Below are 18,529 nucleotides of genomic sequence, written 5' to 3'. Positions count from 1 at the left end.
TTAAAATCTGAAGCTTGTAAAAAATTGTATCAGTGAGCTGAGGTGGTACTTCTGTTTGGTAAAGCTGTCAAGTTGTGTTGGTTGGTCTCCTTTCTGATGATTACTGAGCTGACAGAAATGTGGGAGAAGGGTCCAGTGTTAACACCAAATGCAACCATTGGTGTATGCAGTAGGGCCGAGCCCTACCACAGTGTTGACAGAAACTAACATGGGCGAGTTCAAACTGTTGTTTTCTTCTGGTGTTTGGAAACCCCCTGGGTGCTGAGGGAAGGGTCATTTTGCAAAGCAGCGTAGACAGACATCCAAAGCCTTTATTTTAGTATCTGTTGCTCATAGTTCAAAACATTATGCTGAGGCTAAGCATTTTTAATATGTATATCTGTGAATGCTACTGTTCTCATTAGAGATGGCAGGAAAAAAGCAATTACTAGGTTGGCTAGCCCAACCCCTGTGAGCTACAGGATTTTCCAGTTCAGCGTATTCCCTCATTCCTCACTGCAGCAGTTTCTCATCTCCTAGACAATGTGGCTTTGAATTTTTTTTTTAAAGTATTAAAGGCAAAACCATTACTTCTCAGGTTTCACCTTTTCCTTACCACTTAAAAGCTCACACTAGGGCTTGGCCGTGCAACCTGTGTGCGCTGAGCCAAGGTGGGATGTTTTGGGGGTCATGAGCTCAGGCTGTGAAGAGCTCTGGCTCTGGTCTGTGCTGTGGGGGGCTGCCCTTAGTGCAGGTCTTCTGCTGAGAAACGCCAAAAGCAGCACAAAAAGCTGGTATTTTCAGGTTGATCACACCAAAGGTGACCACAGGTTCCACACCGCTGGAGCAGTCTGAGTCAGCTTTAGTATTTTAAATTGATAGAGCGCGGTGTTACACAAGGCCAGCACCGACTATTATCAAAACCGCAGATCTGCCCTTCTTAACCTCCAGCCAGACGCTACCCTTATTTTACAGAGTGACTTTTTCTGACTCATTTTTGGGGCTGGCCGCAGCCTGGACACCGGGGAGCTCCGAGCCGGAGCTGCAGCCTCGACATCCCACCGGAATCCGACCCCGAGCCTTGCCGAGAACGAGAGGGGCCCGGCGGGCAGGGCACGGCACGGCACCGACCCCTTCCCTCCGCATGCCCCATCGGTGCCCCCTCACAGCGCGGGGGCGACCGCCGCCATTCCGCGCTCCCCCCTCCACCTCAGTGGAGGCGGGGCGCGCGCATGCGCGGCGCGGGGCGTCGGGCGCGCGCTGGCAGCGGGGCCATGGCCGCCCTGCTGCGGGGCCGTGCGCTGGCGGCGCCCTGAGGCGGCGCGGCGCGGCCATGGTGCCTCAGGGAGCCGCTCTGCCGCCACCACCGGGCACCGAGCCGCCGCTCTGAGGCGCCGAGCCCCCGCCGCGGGACCGACAGGAGGAGAAGAAGGAGAAAAAGGAGGAGGAGGAGGGGGGAGAATAGGAATAAGAGGCGGCGGCCACGACCACCACCACCGCTTCAGGTGATCGCCCACCCCTCCGCCTGTGCGCGCTCCCGTGGGGGGGGCACCCGGCTGCCTTCGTGCGCGGCCCCGAGTGGGGGGCGAGGGCGGCGCCTGGCGGGCGGGGAGCGGCCCGAGCCGTGTGGGTGGGTGGGGGGCTGCGGGTGCGGGGGGGGGGCCGCGCTGGGCCCGCTTGTGGCGCTGGGCTCGGGCCCGGCGGCTGAGCGAGGCGCCGGCTTCGTGGCGCCCCCTTGGTGGGTCTGTCCGGCCCTCTGTCCGTCTGTCCGACCCCCAGCTCGGTGGGGGCGGCCTGAGGTAAGGAGCGACCCCCCCCCGCAGCACCCCGGGGTGGCACTGAGGGGTTGGGGACCTGGTGGGTGCTGGGTGGGAGCCCGGCATCGCCTGCCTCACGTTGGCTGGCAAAAGGGAGAGTTCTCCGGTGGTTTGGCTCCTGAGTGGTAGCTGCTTGTGATCGCAGTCAAATTATAGATATATATATTTCTTGGGAGTCTGTAGGTGTTGCTGTGTTTGTTCCTTCTGCGGGTTTTAACGCAGGAGTTTCTGGTAAGTTGTTTGGTGGACTTGGGACTCGTTTGTGGCAGTTATCTTGAGCGATCAGCTGGCCGTGCAGGGCTATCTTTTTGTTTCCAGCTACCTCTAATAACTATGGCAGTCGGTTGCATGTCTTTTCCAAGTTCTTACGTCTTTAAAGGGTTTAATTTTATTAATTCCTAAACTCATTAGGGAACAGGCATCTCTGTGACCACCGCTATATAGGAGGATCATCAAAAACCTTAGCAACATCGAGCTGCTGCTTGTCCAAAGCGCAGGACTCACCTTGTTTATGTCAGCCTTAGGAGGAACTGCTGACGTTAGAGCAACCTAATTCTGGTGAACCGAGCTGTGTGCGTCTGAAGAAATCCTGGGGAATTCCTTCCTTTGGAGGTGATGGAAGGAGCTTAGTGTCTGCTCGGCTTCAGCTGCTGGAATCCGCGGTGCAGATGCAGAGGCACATCGTGCCAGCAAGACCTGAATGAATGGGTGTGCCTTGGAAAACTCTATAAGCCTGCTTAGTGTTTCACATTGCACTCTTCAAAACCTGCTCTATTTGCTACTTCAGAGTCGTTTTCTTCCTCTTCACGAGTACATGCAGAGGGCTTCTATTCCAGTTTGCTGGAAGCCTCTTTTATTGTTTGGTGGTTACTGGTTACTCGCTTTCTGAATCCATTTTTATTTCCAGACACACCTGGGAATGTTTGATGTGATTATAAAGTGGATGGGTCATGGTAGTTTTGCCTTTTAAGTGCATATTCACGTCTAGCACCTTCGATATGATTCAGACATCTGTGCGTTGGTTTCTCTCTGCACTTACTTTTAAAGCATTTCCTTTCATTTTAGAGAAGCCTTATTGCTTTGTAATTAATTGCGTGCTTGAAAGGAGCATTCAGAAGTAGATGGTTCACCTCATGGAGTTTTTCTGGATTTTTTTTTTTTGTTCAGTTGCCTGCCTGTCTTGAGTTTAAACATGGTTTAAAAGGGACTTTTCTAAGTGTTTTTGCCATTTGTTTGATCTTCCTGTCGCACAAGTCTCTTAGTGCAGGAAGCTAAGCAGCCTATTTGACAGGCCTGGAAACTGATGCTCTTTATTTAAAGGACTCAAGTAGATAAGGTGCAACAATGGAAACTTTTACAGTATTGACAGAGGAAAATCTTGAAAGTCTTATTTTCTATTTTAACTTCTAACCAGTTGGGTAGCTAGTTGTTGGCATTGCAGGCGCTAAACGTAGGCTGCGTCTGTATCTGAAATGGCTAAAAACTAAATGAGCAATTGTGGAGGATGGGATATATTTCATCCTGTCATGTAACTGCATCCTGGTAACACATTTGGGTTGCAGGTTTTTTGTGGGGGTACCTGAGCTTTACTTGCGTGGCTGGTCTTCTGTGATCCAGCTTTTGAGGGAGGTTGTCAGAGCCTGCATCATCTTGGGCTGTCATTACTGCTCCGTGTGCAGGTCCCCCGGGTATTCTGTCCTCTGCAGAGGCGCTTTGGGATTGCTGCCCAGATTTTCTCAGAATATGCTGATACAAATGTGGTTAGGCAGGCTTGTAGGTGTAGACTTGCAAATATGGCCGTGATAGGGAGGGAAAAAAAAAAAAAAAAAAGAAAAGCTGAATAACTAGCTAATAAACTGAACCTTGGAACGACAAGAAACTGGAGAGTTGAAAAGGACCCGAGAGCAGTTTGGTTTCTGTTGATTCAATCTGTTTTTTTTTCCCCTGAAGAGTTTACTTAAATATATTTATTTATATATTTAATGAATTAGATTGCTGTCATTCAGGTGCTTAACTGGACAGCTGTGGTCTAAAAAACAGGCAGCCCCTCTTATTGTGACCGAGTTTGAACCGATAACGTGCAGGCAGAGAGCTGATCGTGTAGGAAACCACAGAAAGATTTTTCTGCAGACTTGCTGGATTTGTTAACCTTCGTTACTGTGTGTTAGTCCCCGAGTTCAGTTCCCTGGTCTTACCTGCTCGTTATGAAAACTAAAAGGGGCAGGATGTTTTACAGGCTGCCTATAAATAATCCACTTGCAATATAATTGAGTGTGCTGGAACTGCTCGCAGTGTATGAAAGTACTCCAGAAATAAATCTTTAAAGCAACTTTAACTTCACAGTGCCGCGATACGCATTCTCATTTCCTGAATTGATTTTCTTCTTCCTCATAAAGCTAGCTAATATTGAAAGTTGGAAATGTAGGTTTTTCTGCTATAGAGTTAACTGTCTCTAGTTTGTTTTGCTGTTTTTAGCATGTCTTTAATATGAATGCGTGCTCTCTTATGTCCCTACGAACAGCTATGAGGTGGTGCCTACGTATTTTGCAGTAAAAGTTGCTTATTCCTGAAGTATGTTGTGCATTAGTTGAAATGATTAATTCAGGTATTTCTCAGTTGATAGCTGATTGGGTCTTGCCTGAGCAGGAATTTAGCAATTCATTTGTTTTCTAGATGGAAATAGCAGTTCTCCAGTCCCACCGCCGCTCCAGCTCTACAGCAATCCATATTGTCAAACCAGATGGGGAGGGGAATTTTGTTTATTCTTCATAACTTCTCACATGGCAAGATTGAGTACTCTGTTTGCCACCTGACACTCTCCAAAGCTTTGAATCGAATGCTAAATACTCAAGGGTTATTACTTGAAATTACTACAGTAGTGAGCTACGAAAACGCAGTATTATTGGAGATGCTGACCGGTTTGTAATGACAGCTTTACTGTACACGACTGCAATGTTTCACCACTTTATTAGTGCGCTTGGTATGCTCATTGTGTCTGGCCTTCTCAGCAGAAATTTTGAGTGCTGTCCTTGTTAGCCAAAACAGAACTTGGCCTCATTTAAATTGTACAGGAGCGAGGCATCTTTCTGCTTTCCTTGCTGCTGACTGCATGGGAAAGAGCTGTTCTGATGGATCGGTGACTCACATAACTCTCCGGAGCTCTAGTTTTTTTTTTTCCTTACAGGCTCACACAGGGAAATTCTTTTCTAAGTGTATATCTGATAAACCTTTTTGTCCTGTTCCTTCCCTTCTCTGTTTTCTCTCTCCCAGACTGATGATTTAAGTCTCTGGAGGATGGGATTCTTCTGTACTTCAAGTTCTTTTTTTTTTTTCTTCTCAAGAGCAGGACAGGCACTTGGGAAGAAGGGTTCTGAGAAATGCATGAATATAGCACTTCTGGGACTAATTTTAGTATTTTAATTTTTTGAACTGTGACATTGAATATTTCTATAGCTGCAAGTTGAGATTTTTTTTTTCCCCTCTTCAAGATCTGTCTAGCCATGTTTAACCTTCAGAAAAATCAAACCATTCCTGATTTAGGAATATCTTCCATTTAAGTATTCAAAGTCAAAACTAGATTACAGATCAAAGTCTGCTTGTTAATGGATGTGTGCAAAATCACTAGAGTTTCATAGATGTGAAAAATGGAAGTTGAAAAAAAATATATATATTTTTTGGAGGGGGGTGATGGTGTCAGCCTTTCCAAATGCTTTAGGTCTTAATCTTGCAGGAGAATGAGCGCCTTGTTTGTTCGCAGATGTTAGACTAGACATTGCAGGATCCAGTCTAGTTGTGAAGTTCTGATCCCAGCTGGAGCTACTGAATCTTTCTGTGATGATTTTTGGTGGCAGTAGTATCAGAACAACTCTTAGGTTTGCAAATATTCCAATATGTTTTAGTAAACATTAAGTAGCTTTTGTGTAATGCTTTTCTAAATGTTAGAAACTGTGTTCGTGTGACGTAGCACCTGCTTGGATAAATGGATGCAGGTTTTGTGTCCCCTTGTACTTTATTAGTATTTGTTTCCTGTGATGTGATAGTTTTATATTGAATCGGTGCAAAAATCAGTTACATTGGTTTGGGGCATAAATCACAGCCTCAGACGAAGTGGCAAATTTTTATGTGAAGGCAGAGCCTCAGAAAGAAATTCCTATTATAGGGAAAATAAATGTATGTTGTCTTTGAGAGTTTTTTAAGCTTGCTGCTAATCTGTTTTGCTAATGGAATTAGCAGGGACCAATTTGTAATATTTAAAACAAACAAACAAAAAACCACAAAATCAGGTTTTGTGAATTCTACTGTTGTTTTTGAAGCTAGCTAGGAATATGTTTTTGACAAAATGTTTGTGCCAGCTGAGGAAGGGATTTTTGAGCAGTGCCGTGTTGTTAGAAAATAAGAATGTTTCCATGAGCATTAATCAGTTGTGATGGGAGACTTCTTAAAGCTGTTTGTGGTCAAATAGCGCAGCTGTGCTTGCACTCAGGGAAGAGGTGAAGTCAGAATTTCTTCCCAAGACTGTGCTTTTTCTTGTCCTGATTTGGAACAGGAAGACATTTGAAATCATCAGGAAAAAATTCTCGGTCACAAACTCGCAGCTTCCCAGTCCTGCTCTGAAGTCCATTTTTTGGTCATGTTAAAGCATGGCCTGTGTTCCTCTAATGTCCGAGCATCCAGCAACTCTTGTCATCATTATTTATCTAAAGGTTTTAGAGGCTTAATGTTTTTGTTTTTACACCAATCAAAATAATGTATTGTGAGAGCTCTTTACAATATAATGAGCTTAGTGCAGCGGACTTTGTTGCTTGCCTGCATTACATTCTGTTAGAACTTGGCAGCAATTACAACTGAGGCTTTATTTAACACATCCACATTGCCACTGAAGTTAATTTTAAAGAGTTTCTTATTAGCATTGGGTGCTTTGTTAGGCAGTGACAGAATATGCTGCAGTGTTTCAGTGGCTGCTTCTTGTAATACATGAATTAATTTCCATTAATACCCATCAATTGCAAGAGAATGTGATTTTCTGAGTTTGTTTTGCTTTTGTTTTAACAAGTTCGCAATTGGAGTTTGTTGTAGGTGACAAACACTGCACTTCCCAGTTTTCTTATATTCTCAAGTGTGCACGTATGAATGTAGAAGATTGTTTAATTTGGATGTGCAGAACCTCAGTTAATTTTGAGTGTAGAGAGAAGTCCACGGAAATCTGCATTCAGAGTACTTGGGGAAAGTGGAAACTTCCTTCTTGTCTCGTGTTTGGTCGTTGCTGTCGGCTAGAGGAGGTTTGCTGGTTACAGGAGCATAACTTGAAATCAGGTGCTTGTTGGCACTTTATGTGGGGAATTTCATGACAGCGTGAAAACCTGTACGGCAGCTCCTGCCCACCCCTAAGCCCTGATCCACTTGGAACAGTGACCTAGCGAAAAGCAGGAGGCAGCTTGGTTCAATTAATTCACTGTAATTAATTTTGCATGCTTGGCAAAACCAAGGAGTTTTTTGGGGAAAAAAAGTACAGGACACTCGAAATGTCTTCATATGAATTATCTTTAAACAGCGTGCCTCTGAGCTTTTCTAAGCATAGGCTTGAATTTTAGTATGCAGATGAAATGCTTTGTGTAAGTCCCAGCTTGCACTTGTTCAGCACCATACATTAAAACTCCGTCTTCATTCACACTAAATGTTGAACACCAGTGTTCTTTAAGCTATTCTGGTTATGATTTTGGTTTTTCGTTTTAAATATCTTCCAGTGTTGTGGCTGGCCTTTGAATCCCCTTGGGAAGCACTGCAAAATGCCCAGTGGAGTGGTGTGTGCCAGGGAGGGCTGTGCTGCCTTTGGGGTCTGTATGGCTTTTGGAAAAGGTGCCTGTGTTTGCATAACCTGGCTGTGGGTTAGACGAAGGCAAGCTGCAGCCCTGTAGCCTGTGGTTTACCGAGACAAATCTCGCTATCGATCTGTCCTGGCTTCTTGAGCTGAGTTAGTTTTGTCATCGTGCCTTGACAAGTGTCAGAGTGGCTTTAGGTGTGCACCTTTCTGGTAGCATCTTGTCTGTGGCAGCACAAATACAACTTCAGACAATTCTTTGTGCATGTCCTTGTACAAGGAGGAAAAGTTTCTTGGTTTCTGTGTGTGAGCATGACTTCCTTTCATGCTGTGCTTCTGTGTTACCTTTTTAAAAAATTTCGCAATGACCATTTGAATGAAATCCTGTGAAACTTACTTGGGAAGTGCAGTTCCAAGCGTAGATTTTTCTGTTTTGGTGGCTGGGATGCAGTTCTTTCGAAGCATCCCTCTAATAAGAAAAGGCTAAACCTGAACTGGGCTGCAGACTGGTGGTGCTGGGGCTGATTGTTTTCATCTGTTTGAATGGCTGCTTGTGGATTAACACTCGCTGGGATCATCCCCACCTTGGCCTTCAGCTGCACTGCTCCGATGGGCTGTGTAGAGCTGGTGGCTTTCAAATACAGCCTCGGGTGGGAGGGTGGCTGTGTGCTTAAACAGCACCTTTCGTTTAGGGGCTCAGCTGAAGGCAGTGCTCTGACAGGATGTGGAAACGGATCCTTTTGCTCTTTAAAATGGTCCTGTTGGTGACTATATACCTTTTGAGATGCTGTTGTGGACCTGTGGACCTTTTTTTCCTTTTTTTTCCCTTACAATTTTGAAAGAGGAAAAAAAAAGTTTTGTTTTTTTTTTTTTAAAAAAAGCCCTGTGTTGTCTTGCATCATCCATCTACTCTGCTCTCAAGCTCTGCAATTAAATTACCTTCTGGTACTCCTGAGAGAGGATATAGTCTTCTGTTTGTATGATTCCTTGTAGGGAATTACATTAAAATGAGCAGAATATTTGCGTCACTAATCTTAATCTTTGAAATCACCAGCCCTCAATTCCATAAAGTATAAAATCGTAGAGGTTAATGAATGTCACAAATAACTTTTCTTTGTAAGTTTGTGTATTGGAAATTATTTCAGTTTGCATTGAGAGTTATAGAAATAGTGTACAGAAATAGCATAGCTCACGGGAGATCGTGAATCTTGGTGGTGTTTGGTTTTTAAAGCTTATGCAGTAGCTTACCACAATGTAGTATCTTGTACGCTGTGGTCCTTTGGCTGGGGACTTGGATGCTGAATTAGAGGAAGTAAGAATAAAGGTTTGTTCAGTGCATACCCTATGACCATTTTTATTGTGTCATTAACCTACTCCCACAGCCCCCCTTTTACAGTATCCCCGTGGAAAACTGCTAGCAAATTGATCTTCATATAGCAACATTAGAAGCTGTCCTGTCTGGATGTGAATTTTAACTTGGTTGATTCATTCAGTCATTTGTGGCCGCACAGGAAGCCCCATTCAGATGATCAGTAATAGCTGTTTGTACAGGGAGATTGATCTGATTACTCTTCTGTCTTGTGCTATTTACAGTCTGCTGCCAATTCACGGAAAGGGAAGAGAATGGCTGCGAAGGAGAAGTTGGAGGCAATATTAAATGTGGCCCTGAGGGTCCCGAGCATCATGCTGTTGGATGTCTTGTACAGATGGGACGTCAGCTCATTCTTCCAGCAGATCCAAAGAAGTAGCCTGCACAACAACCCTCTCTTCCAGTACAAGTACTTGGCCCTTAATATGCATTATGTGGGTAAGTGTGCGTGCATTCAAGAGAAAACACTGCTGTAGTAAATTCCATTCTGCTCGCTATGAGAACTTTAAGAAATTATTAATAGCATGGCAATACTTTGATTTCAACAAATAGTGTTATAACAAATATAATCAGCGGAACTGTAGTTAATATAGGGCTCTGTTTATGTAAGCCGTAAATAAATCCTGCCTAGGGTCTGGAGCTTTGTTATTTAGCTTTGATATGTAAACAGAGTCAAAGTTAATGTCTGGAAACAATATCGATGCCCTGAAAGAATAGCACAGTGACATTGGAAACATTTGACTAGTAGAAAAGCTGCTTGGAAATGCTGTGCAGACAAAAGTATTGTAACTTATGTCGTTGGCATTAAAAAAAAAAGACTAGGGAAAAGGTTGCCTGCTCTGTACTGTGACCACAGCACCAGAAAGTTGGCTTTCACAGCTGCGTGGACGTGGCTCTTCAGTTTACAACTCTATGAACTGCATATACGCTCTGAGTTGATTAGAGCACATAACTACGGCTTATGTTGCAGATAAATGGACAAAATTACAAACACAGTTCAGGGGGCTGAGGTTTCAACCTTGGCCTGCAAGTCTAGTGCTGAAATGTTAGAAGTCTGGTTTTAGGAGATGAAAGGATTGCTGTTCTGGGACCTGCTCTCCAGGTGGGTATGTGATTCATCTAGTGAGTGCACATGGGGTTAATTAGGGATTGGATCCGGACTGATGAGGTTGATAGCCAATGAGGACCTGCATGAGTACTGCCTAGCTTTGAGAGAAAATGGCTAGCATGTAATTATGCCATTCTGCAGCATTTCTTCCTTTTAGATGGCTTGGAGGATAACGATGTACTGCAGTCAGCTCAAGGAAACGCCCTTTAGTTAAGTTGTTAGAGGAGTGTGGTTTTTTGAAGTGGCATGTCCAGGTTTTTAATCCAGACTGCAGAAGTGCTGGCATGTGACTTTTTGGTTTTAATCTACTAAATGTCTGCTGTTTGGAAGTTATTTACTGTCATTAAAATCACGTCGCTTTCTTTGTTTTGACTCCATTCTACTTTGCTAGGGATAGCAGTGTATCTACTTCCAGTGCAAACAGCTGGTCTTACTGCTTTATGGGGTTTTTATAGGTTTGTGGAAGACAGTACTTGTTTGTTGCTGGTGAACGGGACGCAGGACCGTGGAGGCATGTAGCTTTATCTGGCCTTCTCTTGCTTTGCCTTTTCTGTGCATGTGACTCGTACATTTTAGGAATTGGTTCATCAAATCAGTTTCTAATACAAAACTAACAGCTGTGTAGCAGGTTATCAGAAGGCAAATTCCAGTTGTGACACAGCCCTTTCTTATAGCAATTTGATAGCCTTGTCCTTCCTTAAGTGTGTTGAGATATACTAATAAAAAGCATTACAGAGATAAGTATTATTACTTCAAAGTATTTCTCACCTGGAGGCTATTTTAGTACTAAACCAGTGGATTCTGATTCTGTACTCCTCATACAATCACTCAGCAGTACTTTTACTTTTTGCTTTTACAGCACTGTGTCTATGCTTTCACTTTTCCAACTGGTAGTTGCTGGGATCAAGGACTTCTAAATAATCAAGCAAGTTGCTTGTTCTAAAAGATATTAAGACTATTTTCAGTGACAAAGCTTGTGCTAGTACTCTTTAAATAAAGTTGATTCATGTTTATTCCTTGGTTGTTGTGTTTTTTCTTAAAGCTACATCAGTGTGAGGCTTGGCTAAGTCAACTTGCATGAGTTTTTCAGTAGATTTTATTGCAACAGTTAAGAGAATCACCTTATTTAAAATACTGTATCAGAACATACATATCCATTGGATTTGTAAGGGAAACCAAGTATTCTTCCACCACTTTGGGAAATAAAGCTTCTTTGAAGATCTGTTGGGGGAAATTAATTGCTAGCATGTAATTTGGATGACAATTTACTGTGGATATTTTTTAGCATGCTAATTTATTTAAAAAAAAAAAAAAGTCCTCTTCATATTTGCGGTAAGCAAACACAGCAAATGCTGCAGCAGCTTTGCAATATCAATCAGTCACTGAATTTCTTAAAAGATACCGTATCATAGAAGTGCTTTTAACAGCTTAGGAGATCAGGTGCATCTATCTCAGGTAGATGCTTAAGGAATGATTTGATTAGAGAGCCATCAAAATCAATAACATCTACTAGTCTTGATATAGTGAATCTTTTCCCGGAACTAAGGATCAATCTGGACATTACTAAGAATATCTTTTCTGTTTAAAGGCACTCTTTCTTTCATCCATTTGACTCAAAGTTTGAAAAGGCAATTAAGAGTTGGCTGGGTGAGGTGATATATGTTAAGGTGTGATTCATGTTCCAGTTAGCAGTACTGAGAATGTAATAAAAGCCTCTCGGATGCAATTTGTTCTCTGATATGGCTTTTCCCTTTCATATCTTTTCATGAAAGAGCCCTTATCTGCTTTAGTGGAAGGAAAAATATTCCGTCCTGATAACCTCTCTGCCGCAAGTTCAACTGGATGAAATTTAACTATAATTGTGCAAAGCAATGCAAATAGCAGAGATAAATTTCTGGTTGGAACTGTTGAATGTAAACAGATTAATTCAGCATTGGAAAATGATGAAGTAGTTTTGTTTATCAAATGGCGCTGTGGTTACTGTTCCAGCAGGGGGGAAAAGGCTGCTGAATGGCCTGCAGTAGGCTTCAACACGAAGAGCTTGTGATAAATGTGCAGGTAGGGTGCTGTAGTAGGTTGACACGCTGTTACTGGGTAGAGAGATACCAGAGGAAAAGCATTAGAAAACAAATCAACTTTTTTGTCTACAAACATAAAAGGTAAAATGTGGTTTCATTAACATTTTATTAAAATTGCTTTATATAAATTAAAGCATCCTCTTTAGGATGTGTGCTAGCTAAAAATGGCTTACTTCCTCTGACTTTTATGTGGTGTAGGCTAGTGCACACTGCTACAGCTAGACTTCAGTGCTTGCTTCTATGCTGTAGAGGAGCTCTTTGGGGACAGTCGCTTCTTTTTTTATTCTTTTGATAAAGGTGGAAACAGTTGCAACCACATAATTTCCTCCTGTGAAGGCCAAAGTGATGCTATTTGTTCTAACTCTTAAGTACTCTGAACTAAATGGGAAGAGAAAAGTCGTGCTTAACCTGTAATCATGGTCAGACTTGGAACTTAACGTCACCATTGTGCTAAAGGCATAGAAGTGCGCTAAACACAGACTGTTTTCTTAGCTAAGAATAAAAATGAGAGCAGTTTTCTATCTTAAACTGTATTCCTTGTAACAACAACAAAAAAAAAATCAGGGAAAGGAAAGAAACTAAACACTTGGAATAATTGGAACATGCATCATCTTTCACAACACCGCGTGTAATTGCAGTTTCTTAAACTGTGTGGTTACCTTAATCGTTTGGTCACCTCGCAGGCTAGGTGTGAACTACTTGTTATGAATGATGCCTTTTGAGAAGGGTCTTGTGGAAGGAGAAACCTGAACATGCAGCCATCTGATGGCAGCTGATTGCTGTGGTATGCCCACTTTCTTTGAGCTCTCATGGGTTAATTCGATCTTTTATTTGTACAGCTTTTTGTGGTGCTTCTTCTCTTAAGAGGAAAGATTGAGCTGTCTGATACAAATACAATAAAAAGTGCCATGTGAAGCTTTGGTGTGAGAAGAAGGAAGCAGCTGGTTCATTCCAGAAACTAATTTCCCAAAATCATGAGATGAGGGTGCGTGACTAAATGTGCAAATGTATACAAAGACAAAGGTGCTGCTCAGATGCAGCATCTGAGTTTGCTGTCCTGTATCTTCTGTCACCCTCCTTCCAGCACCACTTAGGTAAATGGGTAGTAGAACTATTTTTTGGGTGTTACTATTTTAAACTGTAGCTAGTTCTAAGTAAATGCAATTTGATGGCATGCACTTGATCTTTATTTCTTACCAAAAACCAAAGCAAAACAAACTTGCTGTGTTTTTATCCTTTTGGATTAAATGTGGTGTGTGCTACAGATGGTAGACAAAGAAGAGAGCAGAGGATATGCCATGGTCAAAGTACAGCATGCCCTTTTTTCTCTTTCCAGCTCTAAAGACTGCTGGTTCACATGCTGCTGCCATAGTGTCCCAGGCTTTTACTAAGCAGCTTTTCCAGTATACAAATACTTTAAAGTAACTTTTCTGTACAAAGCTGGTAACTCTTTTAGGCAACTTGTATAATTTTTTATTAAAAAGAAGTCAATAGTATCTTGCTTGAAAGGAGATTATTAAAATTTGATGAGGTTCTGTTGGCTAGTGTGTTTTTCTGAGCACCAGTCTAATGACAACTTGGCAATTTGTGTTCAGAATTTGGAATATGTTGTGAGTGCTCGTATTCTTATGGCTCCACTTCCAGTTCTGTGTTCTTTTGCAGTACCCTTCGGGTTCTTCGTGGTTGTGGTTAGCGCCAGAGCTCTGATTGTTACTTGTGCTGTATTATAGGAACAGCCCCTGACTCGTACAGCAGAACTAGAGCATAAAGTCCATCAGTTTGTTCAAACAAAACTGTAAATCTGTAGAGAACCCTGGTCTTGGATTGTTTATACTCAGAATGCTGAATCTGTTACACATTTAATAATTCAAGAAACATCTGTTGAAACCGTGTGCCCCAGTAACAAGCAGATTGTGCTGTTGGAATTCTTTTCACTGAGATATGCAGATACTGGTGATGGTTTCAGATCTTTGTTTATTGTTACACTGTACCATGACTGGGTAAATACTAATTTGCTTGTGCACAAGTAGATTTAGATTTGTGTTTTCTTAATGTAGAACTAATTTTTCAACATATTTTCAGAAAGGCAAAAATATTTACAGTGTTAGCTCAAAGCACAAAACTTCTTGAAGCGTGTAACGTTTGTTTGGGCAGCTCTGGCTGAGTGGGAGGGTGAGGGGAGAGGAGTGCCATGGCTTGCCACACAAAGACATCGCTCCTCAAAAAAAGCAACACCTCTTAAAGCCCACTGTGCTTCTGCTGCCTCGGACAGCTGCTCAGCTAGCACCCATGAGGCTAGATGGAAGATGCACTTGTTGGTGCTAGCACTGGTGCCCCAGTGACTACATGAGATTGGTACAGGCTTAAGCTATTTGGAGAGCACTTAATGCCTGGCTTGTAGGTTGAATACATTTTGCATAATTTTTTGTGTTGGAGCCACTTCTGATGCAGGAGAGGTCCTTGTGCGTGGTGCTTCTCTGACTGTGTTTTAACAACAGATGAAGAACTAGTCTCACTCTCAGGACAGCTGTCTCAGACAATTCAGAAGACCCCATTTGGCTGGGTTATTCTTCAAAGATTCTTAATACAAGCTGAGGATGTACAAGAACTTCTGTCTTGTTATGTGACTTAAAAACGAGTGGCTGTTGTGGTTTCTTCTGGTCTTGAGCCAACCTGAACCAGAGAGGCCGTGGAATCTCCCTTGGTAACTTCTGCATCTTGCCTTTACCTACTGGGAGCTCTAAAACTGGTCTTTTTAAAGTCATCCTTTTTTTGAAATAGATGTTTTAGGCACAGATGATATATTAAATCTCTATGTAAATTGTTCTGGTGACTGGTTACCCCAAGAAGTAGACTCACTGGGAATAAAGGTGCAAGCTGCTGTTATACTGCTTCTGTCATATCAAATACAGTCTTTGAGAAGTCTGTCCCGTGTTATGGGTACTTGTATGTTGTGGCCAGATAATCTTCTGAATAAACTGAAATGAGGACAGCCAGGGGTTAGCTAAAATGCAGTAACTGACTCCATGGTGCAGGGTTCCTACTCAGAGTCAGGACAGATGTGAGTCTTGATGGCGTTCTGTGGTCACAGCTTGCTGCTTTACTGGGCACTGTGAGATGTGCCCTTTATCCTCAGAGGGTGTGGTTGAGTGGGCAGATAGGCCCTTGCGAATTAAATTTCTGGTACAATCCAAGCAATTGTGCTATTACTTTCTGGTGCTTGAAGATTTGAATTCCTCACTTTGTAGCATCCAGCATAAGGAGCTGCTTTTCTTCTGAGTACAGTGTTCCCTTGGCAAGCCTCTGCAGAAGCAGCATCCAAGAGATGGTTTGGTTTATTAAGAAATGTTATGAACTCTTGAATTGGCTTTCATGTGCTGAGTTCTCATTTTTTGACTAAACCTGTAGGAAACTTTGATTAATAATGTGAAGTGGACATGAGGGATCTGTAATCATGCAAATGAGCACTAAAATGGCTCGTAAAGAGGATGAGTTGCAACTTTGATCATGCTCTAGAAGCCTCTGCTGCCTGCAGCATGCCAATAAAACTCAGGCACCTGAGTGGGCAAAGAGGTAAGACGGGGTGAGAGCAGCTGGGAAACACCTTGGTGGGATGCAGATAGAGAGTGCTGAAAGGCAATCTGAGCGTGAGCTGCTGCTTGCTCTGACAATGAGCACTGCACGGTGAGAGGTTTTCATCTAGCTGAATCAACAAGTTAGAAATGAGGTCATGAGCCAGTTAATACTCATGTTCTCATCCAGCAATGTTTAACTTAGCTTTTCTGCTGATTTTCCCCCCCCCCTCCCCCCAGTTTTTCTTTATTTTCCCCAGTGCGGCCTAAATCAGCCCCAGTAAAAGGCAGTAGAAGCTCTCTGCTTCCTTGTGCTCCTGAATGGGTGCTGAGCAGCGTGTGTTTGTAAGGCTGGCACAGTTAGTTGCTGTTAACCCATGGCTAAAGATTGTCCACTAAGATGTTTTTCAAACTGTAAATCCCTGTGTATGGAGAATCTCTCCAAAAGGGAGGGGTGTATATTTTCAGTACCGTGCTTGTTTCTGACAGAGGAGATGCGAATGGAAACAGAATTTAATGATTTAGATGAGAAAGCTGCTGTGAGAAATTTCATTTCCTGGGCCTTTGTTTTGAAGTAGGATCTCATTTATGCTGTGCACTAATTACATCATTTGCTGAAGTGAAAAAGAAAGGGAATAGAATGTCACTGTTAGTATGTCTGAATTTGAGCTTGTCTTCCTTTTCTTCTGCAATGAGCCAGTTTGGTAATGAGTTATTTGCTTTCCTTTTTTGGCAGAAGGCTTGTAGATAAAAATGAGGCTGGTACCACTCTGGGAATAGGGCCTCTGCAGCAAAAATGCAAATATTGCAGTATCGAGGGTGTCAAACACTCACTTACCAAGTCATAAGAGGGAACTGTAAATAAGAGTGAAAGGGAACTACTTAAACGTCTCTCACTCTCTTCTTCTTCAAAACCTAACAGTAAGGGCAAACAAGGCCTGTTTCCAAGTAAACCTTTAAATTCTGGCCCAAACCCGTGAGCAGTGGTGTTCATCTTTAAAGCTGCTGCAGCAGCCTTGGCTGTCTTGGTGCTGCCCCGTGCTGTTGGGAGGCTGGCAGTTCGAAAGGCACAGATGTGGCAGTAGTCTTTGTATCTTCTGATGTGCATTTAGACCTTTTTTCGTTCCTTTAGTCCATCCTATATTTCAGTTAGCGATCACACAGAGAAGAATGAACTTCAGTCACTTCTAAAATACTCCTGTGTAATATAGCTGTGTGGCAGTGCAGTAACTGCCCTCTGAAATGCCGTCCTTTTACATAAATTATCCTAGCAGTGTTCAGGTTACATCATCATGTGCCCTGGGAACAGGCTGTCATGTGATGGAATAAGGTAAAGAAGATGGCAGAGCTTGAATGCAGATACAGTGAGCAGGTATTCTTGGACTGTTTGTAGGGTAAAAGAGGAATAAAAGACTGCATAATAAACCCCATCTGTTTCTCCTCCACCTGAAGGTGAGTCACGGGCTGCAGCGAGAAGAAAGGTTTAGAGAGGTTTGACTCAAAGGCTGGAATGGTGCATGGCTGTGCACCAAAGAGGTGTCCCTACTTAAGCAATCAAGGGGAAGTGGTAATTAGAGAGGAGACTAGATATTAAAAGTGTCTGCAGTTGTTTAGAGAGCTGGTGAAGCTGTGGTGTGGTGCAAACTAGTTAAATGTCTAGTAGATTCTGTTGGGAAATTTCTACTCTTGTCATTTGAGTATTTGATGGAAAGTGGTGAACAGAGAAGATGAATTCTCCAGCATACAGGTCTGCTAAGAAATCTTAAGATAGGAGCATTGGCTCTATCAAATTAACCAGAAGCATGCTATTCTGTGTAAAACAAGCGATAGAAAGAAACTTGTTCTAGGTTTCAGGTCCCTTTGGAAAGATCAAAATAAAAATGTTTTAGATGCTGTGCAAAAACTAGTAGTGGTGACTTCAGTGATACTTCATTTTAATCAAAGAAACTATCGCTTACTGTAGCTTTTGGAAAGAGGGAGAGCAAATGTTTTTTGTCTATCATCAGTCATATGTATCATAATCTATCATATCTGAATCGAACTTTGCTTGGCATCCTGTGGGTCTGAGACGCCTTCTCTAGGAGCATGTTGCAAGTGACCTTCTTGTAGACCTAACTTCACAGGATTTTAGAGATTGTTTATTGAAGGTGGGAAATATTAAGTAGCCTTGAAATACTTCTATACTAACTGACTTTGAAATCATATCTTTATCAAATATGGGAACATATTGTGTTCCTTGGTTGTTTTATGGTAGCTGTTTGTCCCACAGTTGAGTGCTTAATTTAGAGTCGCATTATTTCTTAAGTGTTTTAAAAAAGTTCAAAGGACAAATTAACTTGGTTAAGAAGGCTGTGCCCAGAGTTGCTGAATGGATGGATGATACTTGAAGTGCAATGTGTATAGCACAGCTTTAAGTGACAGTCCAAGTCCTTTGGTGTTTTGTTCTTAGCTGCAGGGAAGTTGCTAGCCGTTGCTTTTTTTTTTTTTTTTTCTAAATGGATTTCAGTGCCAGGCACTTCAGTTGACCTTCAGAGAAGAGCATGAGTGCACTGCATTGTGGTGGTGAGCTCGGAAATAAAGATCAGTAAGGGCACCATGTGACGGGTCTCTGACCTGCTGAGTCTGGAGAGGATGGGCATCACTGCCCAGTTGTGAAGTGGACTTCAAAGCACCACGTTAATAAAGTATCCTAATGAGAGCACGTAGGAAAGAAAGGATCATTGTTCTGTGTGTTGTAAAAGCTGCTGAGCAGCCAGGCTGTGTTTTTGAAGACTAGCCCTGTATCTGC

The 18,529-nt window shown here is 42.7% G+C and overlaps 1 protein-coding gene across 2 annotated transcripts in view; it reads left to right on the top strand.

Moving 5' to 3' along the window:
- Positions 1–1,249: 1,249 nt before the first annotated feature.
- RNF145 (ring finger protein 145) overlaps positions 1,250–18,529 on the top strand; it is a 44,517-nt gene continuing 27,237 nt past the window's right edge. The window contains exons 1-2 of one of the 2 annotated variants that reach the window (XM_084536035.1): positions 1,250–1,484; positions 9,208–9,421. In XM_084536035.1, coding sequence (XP_084392161.1) covers positions 9,238–9,421 — 184 coding nt within the window. In that variant the 5' untranslated portion in view covers positions 1,250–1,484; positions 9,208–9,237. Of the gene's footprint in view, positions 1,485–1,669; positions 1,779–9,207; positions 9,422–18,529 lie in introns of those variants that run through there. The other variant, XM_084536036.1, reaches the window with a different exon arrangement.

Source organism: Aythya ferina, assembly GCF_964211825.1.
Source record: "Aythya ferina genome assembly, chromosome: 14".
Classification (NCBI taxonomy): domain Eukaryota; kingdom Metazoa; phylum Chordata; class Aves; order Anseriformes; family Anatidae; genus Aythya; species Aythya ferina.
Note: the sequence above shows the minus strand (reverse complement) of the source record. Positions and strands in the feature narration are given on the sequence as shown.